The sequence below is a fragment of the Danio rerio genome, chromosome 12 (assembly GCF_049306965.1).
Source record: "Danio rerio strain Tuebingen ecotype United States chromosome 12, GRCz12tu, whole genome shotgun sequence".
Taxonomy (NCBI): Eukaryota; Metazoa; Chordata; class Actinopteri; order Cypriniformes; family Danionidae; genus Danio; species Danio rerio.
This window is the reverse complement of record NC_133187.1, coordinates 50,848,794-50,860,000: the sequence shown is the minus strand read 5'-3', so window position 1 is coordinate 50,860,000 and position 11,207 is coordinate 50,848,794. Positions and strand designations below refer to the sequence as shown.

At 39.4% G+C, this 11,207-nt stretch overlaps 1 protein-coding gene across 18 annotated transcripts in view; it reads right to left on the bottom strand.

The window, feature by feature from the left end:
• The window catches only part of arhgap44b (Rho GTPase activating protein 44b), a 56,511-nt gene that overhangs the window by 18,918 nt on the left and 26,386 nt on the right, over positions 1 to 11,207 (bottom strand). For all 18 annotated transcript variants that reach the window (XR_012388273.1, XR_012388270.1, XR_012388271.1 and 15 more), the window contains exons 5-10: positions 6,053 to 6,164; positions 5,154 to 5,230; positions 3,341 to 3,458; positions 2,842 to 2,910; positions 2,687 to 2,768; positions 191 to 318 (exon numbers count right to left, since the gene is read on the bottom strand). Coding sequence is in view for 14 of the 18 variants with exons in the window: in XM_073918981.1 (XP_073775082.1) it covers positions 191 to 318; positions 2,687 to 2,768; positions 2,842 to 2,910; positions 3,341 to 3,458; positions 5,154 to 5,230; positions 6,053 to 6,164 (586 nt within the window). In the remaining 4 variants the exon portion in view is untranslated. The remainder of the gene's footprint in view (positions 1 to 190; positions 319 to 2,686; positions 2,769 to 2,841; positions 2,911 to 3,340; positions 3,459 to 5,153; positions 5,231 to 6,052; positions 6,165 to 11,207) is intronic.

The following is an 11,207-nucleotide window of genomic DNA, read 5'->3' as shown; positions in this document are numbered from 1 at the left end:
ATTATAACCATGTTTGATTGACATTATGATTATATTTCTGCACACAGAAGCTAATCAGGATGAACATCTGTCCTCCCTATAAACCAAACACACACTCATATCAGCGTTCACCTGCAGTGCTGTAGTGCTATAGATGTTCATGAGTGAGTGTTTATCAGTTATGAACGCTTATGAATGAGTGAGAGCTGACCTCCTCCTGCAGGCCGCAGTCCAGCAGCATGGTCACACACGCTTCAATGGGGAAGGCGATTTCCCTCCCGCTCAGAGTCAGGTGCTCCTCCAGAGGTTTACCGTAACACGGCTTCTCCACCCACGACTCTGAAACACACACACCACCGACAGGTCAACAACACATGGGTCAGGTAGATAGAGTACAGGGGTTAAAGCTGTATCGTTCATTTTCATTTAGCTTAGTCCCTTATTTATCAGGGGTCACCACAGTGGAATGAACCGCCAACTATTCCAGCATGTTTTACACAGCGGATGCCCTTCCAGCTGCTGGGAAACACCCATACACACTTATTCACACACACACTCATACACTACGGACAATTTAGTTCCTCTATAGCGCATGTGTTTGGACTGTGGGGGAAACCGGAGCACCCGGGGGACATGGGAGAAACGCCAACTGACTCGAACCAGTGACCTTCTAGCTGTGAGGCGACAGTGCTAACCACTAAGCCACTGTGTCACCCCACAATTTCATGCATTAATATCATATTACTGTATATTTTTTAAAAGAAATGGCCGGCACAGTGGGTAGCACAATTGCCAGCAAGAAGGTTGCTGGTTTGAGCCTCGGTTGGGTCAGTTGGCGTTTCAGTGTGGAGTTTGCATGTTCTCCCCGTGTTGGCGTGGGTTTCCTCCATGCGCTATAGAGGAATTGGGTAGGTGTATATGTGTGAATGAGTGTGTATGGGTGTTTCCCAGTGATGGGTTGCAGCTGGAAGGGCATGCACTGTGTAAAACATTTGCTGGATAAGTTGGCGGTTCATTCCACTGTGGCAATCCCAGATTAATAAAGGGAATAAGCTGAACAAAAAAGAAAATGAATGAATGAATGACCGGTACAGTGGCCTAGTAGGGGAATTGATCAACTAAACTGGCCGTAGTGTGTGAGTGTGTGTGTGAAGGAGTGTGTATGGGTGTTTCCCAGTACTAGATTGTAGCTGGAAGGGCATCTGTTGCGTAAACATATGCTGGAATAGTTGGCGGTTCATTCCACTGTGATAAATAAGGGACTAAGCCGAAGGAAAATGAATGAATGAATGAGAAATTCACTGAAATATCAACACAATGCTTATAAAAAGTGGCAACAAGAGCTTCTTCACTCAGCAATATGATTTTAAATACATTTTAATCAATACTTCTTTCCATTTTATTTTGCAATATAAAATTAATATATCATTTTGCATGTATAGTAAAGTAGCTGAGGACGGGATGAACTATTTAACATAAATGCACTTTATTTTCTCTCTCTACTTTTTTCCAATTGACAGAAACCCAACAGAAACGTTGAGCGCTGGTTATAGTCAGGGTGTGTATCACGATCAATGACATTACTAAAAAATAATATGATATTAAAGTCAGCAAGAAATCAAAATGAGCAACGTCAATTTTGCTAGTGCACATTATGAGTCTTAAGGTGAACAATTAATCTGTAAAAGTCAATCAACTCAGTTTGGTTTAGTAATCTTTAACAAAATCTACCCATCTGCTTCAGCTCTGGAACAGCAGTCCTTCTCTGAAGACTCTGATTGACTGAAATACGCTTAGCCACACCCCTCAAGCCGTTAGATGAGAGGAGAAGCCAAAATATAAACCCCGCCCCCTACTGAATATTCATTTTCAATAAAAGTCTGCAGCAACTTCCAGTTCACACAGACTATAATATATACTTCATTCATTCATTCTCCTTCTGCTTATTCCCTTTATTAATCAGGGGTCGCCACAGCGGAATGAACCACCAACTATTCCAGCACATGTTTTACACAGTGGATTCCCTTCCAGCTGCAACCCAGTACTGGGAAACACCCATACACACTCATTCACTACAGCCAATGTAGTTGATCAGTTCCCCTATAGGGCATGTGTTTGGACTGTGGGGGAAACCGGAGCACCCGGAGGAAACCCATGAGAACATGCAAACTCCACACAGAAACACCAACTGACCCAGCCGGGACTCAAACCAGAGACCTTCTGCTGTGAGCCGACGGCATTAACCACAAAGCACAGAGTTTGTTTTAGTATTCTTTAATAAAATCTGCCCATCTGCTTCTGCTCTGGAACAGCAGTCCCTCTCTGAATATTCTAATTGGCTGAAATATGATTAGCCACGCCCCTTCAATTGTTAGTTTTCTAAACATAAAAGATGAGAGGAGGAGCTTAAAAATTAACCCCACCCCCTACTCAATATTCAAATTCAATAAAAGTCCATTTTCCCTCAGCTTAGTCGCTTTATTAATCAGGGGTCGCCACAGCGGAATGAACCGCCAACTGCTCCAGCATATGTTTTACACAGCGGATGCCCTTCCAGCTGCAACCCAGTTTTGGGAAACACCTATGAACACTCATTCACACACACACTCATACACTACATCCAGTGTAGTTGATCAGTTACCCTATAGCGAATGTGTTTGGACTGAGGGGGAAACCGGAGCACCCGGAGGAAACCCATGATTCTCACCTTGCTGAGCTTTAATCTGTGGCAGAACGCTTTGTAGGAGCTCCAGAGACTTCCTGTGATACTCCGCCTGAACCTCTATGAGCTGAACACAAACACTCAGGTATTAATTAATAATAAAGAGAGAAGCTGTTCAGCTAAATGAGGATCTCACTCACCGTCTGGAAGTAGTTTGCATAGTCAATTTCTTTGGCCACGAAACTGTACATGTCTGCTGAGAGCTGATCCTGGAAAACAATCACACTCCATTAACATACAAGTACATACTTCAATATCCAATCACTGATTTATTTTCTCTTTGTCATGATGACAGCACATAATAGACTAGATATTCTTCAAGACACTAGTGTTCAGCTTAAAGTGGCATGTAAAGGCTTCACTAGGGTAATTAGGGTAAAGTTAGGGTAATTAGGCAAGTCATTGTATAACAGTGGTTTGTTCTGGAGACAATCCAACACTAATATTGCTGAAGGGGTGAAAAATATTGAGCTTAACATGACTTTAAAACAATTAAGACCTGCTTTTATTCTATAAAATAAACTGTGAACAATTCCTGAATCTGTTATACATCATTTACATAAATTAACAGCAGGGCGAATAATTCTGTCTTTAATCTGTATATATATACTGAGAGAGAAATGGAGAAGCTCCACCCACTCTGCAGATCTCCATGCGATTGGCCGCCTCCTCCATCTCCTCCCTGAGGGCGTCGGCTTTGGCCCCTGTTGGCGTTTCCTTATTGGACAGAGTTGAGGATTTGGAGGACTGATGCCACCTACAGTTCACAGCAGAGCACAACGTGTTAATGTATTTGTCGCATGGAAATATATAACAGAACACACTGCATGACATATTGTACATAACAATGGCACATAAGCAGTTCAAATACTCAAATGGTGTTTATTTGAATGTTTAAATATTCAATAAATATTGAAATATTTATTGTAAAAATAATGAATATTTATTAGTTATGTTCAAAATAAGTAAATTTTTAAATAATTATAATATAATAAAATGAATATGATGAATATTTAATCAGTAATTTAAATTAAAGATGTACATATTACGTTAATATTCACAAATTAATTGTTAATTGTAATATTATAGTGAATAATATATAAATAATTAAGATTTAATAATAATTTTTTACAGTTTTAATAACTAATTTCTAATAACTAAATTGTCTTCTCTTTGCCATGATGACAGCCCTTCATGTTTGACTAGATATTTCACAAGATGATAGTGTTTAGCTTAAAGTGGCATTTAAATGCTTAACTTAAATTAGGGTAATTAGGGAATTAAATATATATATATATATATATATATATATATATATATATATATATATATATATATATATATATATATATATATATATATATATATATATATATATATATACACAGGGGCGCAACTGCACATTTGCTGATGGGTATGCGGCTTCAACTTTTGAAGGCCCCCCTTCAAGGCCCCCCTTCAATCCAACTATATTTTATAACAGGCAAGTGATAAAATGTGGAAAATATTTCCATCAATAAATTAAAGATATTTTTTCATAAAGATATCAATATGCTTCAAAAAATACAGTTTTGCAGTTCTGAACACAACTGAAATAGTATGAAGTAGTAAAAGGTATAATTACATTAAGCATGTTAAATCGCAAAGAAATGCATCTCTTACCATCCCAAATTTCTTCTCAATTTAATTTTCCCGCACTAAATGATTATATCACCTTGACTAGCCTTGCTTTTGGACTTTTTGTACTACATTTGTCAAAACAAAATGATAGACATGGGAGTCCTAAAGGGCAAAAGAACATTGCAATTACTTCTCACATGCATACTGTGAGAAGTGTAAGGTCTGTCTTTGCAAGAACAATTGACTGAAACTGCTAAAAGTTAAATAAAAAAGACTGTCAAATGTTTAGTGTAACAACAAAAAAAAAAAAACAGAAACAAACAAATGTTCTATTTAATTGACATTTTATAACTTTGTTTGTAGCTAAAATTAAAGTAGTTTTGAACTAAGAAGTTACCAAAAGGCTGGATGAATCAATATGATACATATTAAATTCATAAAAACATGTATATGGTATGAAAAATGGGGGTGTGGGGTGGAATGATTTTTTTATTTAATAAAATACAATATTATACGCATATAAAATGCTAAATAAACATTTTTAACAAATATATATATATGTATATTATTTGAAACTTTTAATATGGATAACTTCAAAAATAGTTTTGACACAATGGCGCCCCCCATGTGTGGCGCCCCTATGCGCCGCATATACTGCGCCACTGGATATATATATATATATATATATATATATATATATATATATATAATATTATAACAATATAGAAATTAAATAAAAACAGATAATGAATAATCACAGAGTTTAGCATATATTTTTATTTTTTGAGGTCATATTTAAAATAAGATACACATGAAAGCACTGTAACGTCACCGTGTGCGAGCAGAATCCATGTCCAGGACCAGTTTGGCTAAATGTTTTCTTTGCTTCTGAATGTTGGGAATTTCAACCTTTGAGGAAGAAAAATAAAAGCAGAAGGAGAAAGAGCAGTCTTATTGCTTTTAGAGAAAACACTTTATTCAAACAAATATAAATGTTTCTGGGCAAGACTTAGCACTGTGGCCTCTCAGCAGGCTGGTTTGAGCATCAGCTGGGTCAGTTGGTGTTTCTGTGTGAAGTTTGCATGTTCTCCCCGTGTTGGCGTGGGTTTCCTCCGGGTGCTCCGGTTTCACCCACAGTCCAAACACATGCACTATAGGGGAATTGATGAACTAACTTAGCCGTAGTGTATGAGTGTGTGTGTGAATGAGTGTGTATGGGTGTTTCCCAGTACAGAGTTGCAGCTAAAACATCATCCGCTGTGTAAAACATATGCTGGAATAGTTGGCGGTTCATCCCGCTGTGACAACCTCTGATAAATAAGGTATTGGGAAACACCTGTACACACTCATTCACACACACACACACACACACACACACAGACACACACATACATACACTACGGCCAATTCAGTTGATCAATTCCCCTATGGCGCATGCGTTTGGACTGTGGGGGAAACTGGAGAGGGGGAGGAAACCTACAACAACACAGGGAGAACATGCAAACTCCACACAGAAACACCAACTGACTCGAAGCAGCAACCTTCTTGCTGTGACACCAGTGTTAACCACTGAGCCACCGTGCCGCCCTTCATGAACTGAACAAACATTCAGTGCTTTATATTTTATTACTTCTATAGGTCAAAAAGTACTGTTGGTATTAATATGTTATTATACGTCTTTATTTTGTGGTACAGAACTCTGATGCAGTAGTCTGTTGTAGTGTGCCTGACCTCAGAGAGAGTGTACAGCGGCTCCACCACGTCCCGCTCGATCTGCAGCTCGAAGAGCAGAAGCTCCTGAGCGAGGCTGTCTTGAGCTTCTCCACAGATCTTCAGCATCTTACTACACACACACACACACACACGCACACACACACACACACACACACACATGCATATTACAGTTTTTTATGAGTGTTTACAGTCTAAAATAAAAATTTCCACACAATTTGCAAAAATTTACTCCAAGGAGCAAAACACGGCCGCTGATTTGCACAACATCACACACAGTGTCTGCTTCACTCTTTTTGCAAAACATTACACACAGTGATTTCCACGCCTTAGACACATGTAAGGATTGCGAGGTTACTTCCTTGTCATTACAAAGCCCCGGATTGCCAATGACCACGCTAATGAACGAACTGGATAAACACATCCACAGGGTGTGGAAGCACATGTGCTAATCTGAAAACACAGCACTCAGGTGTGCTTTAAAGGCAGCAGGTGAGATCATCGTTATTCATCACAAATGAAAGGAGCTAGAAGAAGAGTGAGAATGAGAGGGGGAGCTCAAAGAGGAGGAGAAGGAGGAAGAGGAGAAGGAGGTAGAGGAAAAGGCCTAGGTAGAGGAAGAGAAGGACTTGAAGAGTTGATAGAACCTGAACCAAGAAGACGAGGACCAAATGTGACTCAAGAAATCCGTGCAACACTTATTGACCATGTTATCAAGCAGGGACTGACACTGATGGAAGCTGCACAAAGAGTTCAAGCAAATCTCAGCAGAAATACTGCATTTCTTGAATTGAAATAAATACCTGCTTATTCAGTGTGCAGCATCAGTGTTGTGCAGTGCTTGACCAGTGTATAGTGGGCCTATTAGTGTACATTCTCCCTATATCTCAAACTCATCATGAAGATTGTTGTGGGTTTGTCACTATTTTGTTTTGTCATCGGAATGATCCCTCACATAACAACAGGTGCGTTCAACTTAATGCAGCGCTGCGCAGATCGATCGAAATCTGTCTTAAAGCGGTGCATGCTGGTTAGAAATCTTGTCCGGATTGATGCTGCGCCGACGCCACGTGACTGTCACATGTGGCATCAAAGTACCGCGACAGCGCTCCGAGATCAGACGGCAGACTCAGACCGTGCAGCATCTGAAGAGCGACTGCAGGAGCTCTGATGACGACACCGATATTACACGATTGGCCGACTATACAACAAACACGTGTGTTTCAGGTTTATAATTGGACAAATTCCGATTCAAAACTTTCAAAACAAACAATTCACTTTTCACACCCTCTCCATCCTGTACACATCTTGCTTATTAAAAGACTACACATATTGTACTGCAGTATCATCTTTTGTTAAATAATCTGGTTATAAAGGTTAGCCTGTTTGCACAGGTTTATTTTCAACCTTTTTATACAGACTATTTACTGCATTCAGCTCCATGAACGATTTAAATGGTATATTTTAGTGAATAACCTAAACATGAACTCAAATTAGTCTGACAGACTTGAAATAAAATCATCATCATTGATCCTGCCACCCTAAAGCTCTCTTAACAAATTAAGTTAAAGAACGATTCTATTAAATAATTATAAAATGGTTTTATTATTATAATATAAATATATATTTTATTTCCTGTCTAGCCGTTTATAGGCTGCGTGCTCTTTCTGGGAAACTTCTGCTTAAAGTGTAGCTCACTTATTTTACCTTTTGTTCAATCTTTTTGGATTAAAGAGCTTTTTTTGAAAATGCTTTCATTATCCAAAATAATCGTATTTATTAAGACTTAATCAAAACACCTTGTTTTGCGTTTTACATTGGAAAGTTTTATATCTATATATGTAAACCCCTTTTTAGCATATTCAAACAAGAAGTATTAGTCTAAAGAGTGATGTTTAACTCCTAGAATTTGTGCTTATTGCTTTGTATTTAATAGACCTGTTTGTTTTTATCTTTATATTAACCTCTCATTTCCTCTTATTTCTCTCATGCATTTGTTATATATTTTATTCATAATTCTCTCTTACTGTTTAAAAAGGAACTATAGTGTGTAGAGACTGTATTCTGTTTTATTTCTAAATGTTTTGTTGTTATAAATAAAAACAAATAAAAACTGATGATGACGCCATGTGATCGGTCATCATGACTGCAGCAACTTTGAGCCCCGAAGTGTCCAGCTGTCCAGCTTGACGGCTCCGTTTTTAACTCCGCCCCCGCCTGCGCTCAGCTAATCTGGTTGATCACCGGCTGCAGCTGAGCTTCATGTCGAACGCACCTATAGTCTGCCCAAAAATCTGGCACATGCTATTACCTGAAATTAGTGTTTTTACAATGTGCTTTATTGATCACAGCAGTGTGAAACTGTCTGCAGTAGTGTCTGATCATTGAGGACTGTGTTGGTCAAATCAAAGCTAACAGCATTTCCACAAATATGTGTGTATGTTTTGACTGAAGTGTGTCATTTTGCAAACAATCTAGGAAATCTGCAAATTGAGAGTGCTGTTTAAATAATAATGATTATATTTAGAAAAAAATATGTGTAAACAATTAAAAAAACTGGCACCCAGATTACCCCTTCTTTCAGATTTAATATGAGTCTTTTGTGTCTCCACAAAGTGTCTGTAAAGTTTCAGCTCAAAACACACATCAGACTCTTCATCATAGCTTCATTATAACAAGATGCTCTTTTATACATTTTTGCACCAGGAGGCGGTTTTGTTGTACTACGCCTTTAAGGCGAGTCCTCCCCGCCCACCGTTTCTACGTGCCTCTCTGCGTGCATTAAAGAGCCCATATTATACATGAAACAGGGTCATATTTAGGTTATATGTATCTCCAACAACATACTGATCTGCATGCAAGGTCAAAAAACTGTTTCATGGTCTCATAATTTGCATTTATTTTTACCTAATTATCCCAGCGACTCCCGTATGAATTGTTCAGGGATTCATTTGTTCCCAAACCCCTCCTTAGCGTGAAGCTAATCTGCGCTGATTGGACCGATGACAGTCTATTGCGATTGGTCGACAGCGTTCAGCGCTAGACAAATGCCCAGCACGACTTGTCAAGCCCGCGCGATAACCCCGTGACCGTCAGTACAAAGTACTCAGAGTTACACAACTGCACCAACAGATGGCAGTATAGGACTGGAAATAACCCATGGGGAAGGGTCTATAACTACTTCCTCTAGTTAGCGTTCAGTTAGTCACACTGCTGTAAATCACGCGTGTTCGAGACGGAGTGAAGATTGTTCTTGGTGTTTGCTCTAATTTGTGCTAATTGTGTGCGTTATTGACAAGTAAGTAATCTTTAAATCTTAATGTTAGACTTATTATCATTATTTAGATTGGAAAGACTCTCCTTACATCATATTACTATGAGGATGACTAAGCAGTTTTCTGCCTCAAAGGCATTCATTGTGAGCTCATTTAAGCTTATCAATACAAATGTTCAAGTTAACTCCAATATGTTGTTTGCATGCACTTTACAACTGCAACGAACAGTACTTGATTTGTGAGTTAATTGGTGATTATTGTGACTATACAACACATTCATGATGCCATTATGAGCAATGTATGTTTATTATAACAGCGTCATCATGTTGATTTCTGTTGTGTTACACAATTCACATCATTTAAATGCCACATATATGTTTGAAATGTACATGATTAGTTTCAGTAATTATCAATGTGTGGTAATTTGTATTTTCTTCATTTATAGGAAACCATACATACACACAAACACACTCATCAGCGCACCATTTATAAATGCTTGGAAGTTCTACATCCATCAACCAGATTAAAGTTTGTGTTTTGAGAACTGGGCTGTTGCACCTCTTTTTAATGGAAGAGCATGGCTGGAGAGCAGGAGCTAGTGTAACGCACACAGTAATAATCGCAAATACTGTCATAATCCCCGCATAATGAACCGCACTTAGCAGTGAAAATGAAACCGACAGCGTGCACATCATTCACTGAGCGTGATTTCCGTGACCGAGCTTTTCTCCCTTCTCAGCTGTAACTTAGATCATTTCTATGTGCAGTTATTGCTGTGGCAGCTCTTGCGTGACGTGTTATATGTTCTCAGGGCTCACCTTTACTCTGCTTTGCCCAAAGATCCCATCCCAGCCAGGGGCTTGTAGTGCTCACCAGCGTGTAGCAGGGTGCCTAATAAACTGGCCTTATTTTGCACGCACCCCTGCTGTACTGTCTGCTCATTCTCACAAGTCTCATACACCAGTCTTTCTGATCCTTCCTTTAACAAACGAATGAATCGGCCACTGTAAGCGTGTAGACTGCTGAATCACTTCTATCCCCGCACACTTCCAATAATATCCAGGTAAGCACAGCCTCTTCTTGACTCATGACTTCAGGATCTGTTTGTCTTCGCGGCTGTGTTAGGTTTAAATTTTCCCGGGTTTGCGCCCACAACAATTATGTTTCGTAGTCACGTCACGCCGAAACGGCTAAAGACTCGTTATGAAGACGATTCATTCTATTCGATCTCGGGACGCCCTGACGTGCTACTGCACCATATGTCGACACACTAACCACTAGGTAAGAACCTTACCATTGATTATCTGATGCACTTGCTGTGTTAGGTCGCAACGATGTTGTTACAAAGTTCACGCACACACACACAGACGGCGTGCATTTAGCGTTGCACTCTTTTTGCACGCAAAAATCTGTTAATATGTTAAAAACGCATCTGTTATGTTAATGTACAGAATAAACCTGATTTAACGTCCACAAACCGGGATTGAATCGTCTTCCTTTATAATTGTTGTGACACGCGGCTGTGCTACACACATGCACTGATGTAAAACATGTTAAACTTACGCTTGATCACATTTGATGATGCTAGCAAACTGAACAGACCTTTTATTCCCGGTTGCTTTGCGCATGTCCTGTCTTGTTGATATGATTATACACGTGACTACCGGGACATGTTAATACCAACCCAAGCTTAATCAGAAAACGTAGCCCAGCGGACGTTTCTGGATACCGTGATTTACGTGGCCGGAGGTACGTATGGCCACATTTCGTTTTTTCGAGCGAACACTACGGGGCAGTGTGACGCTGCTCCTCTTCTTCGTGCTCGCTTGCTGTGACGGCTTACCTTCATGTGGAGGGTTTCCCCGCCACAACCAGTTTGT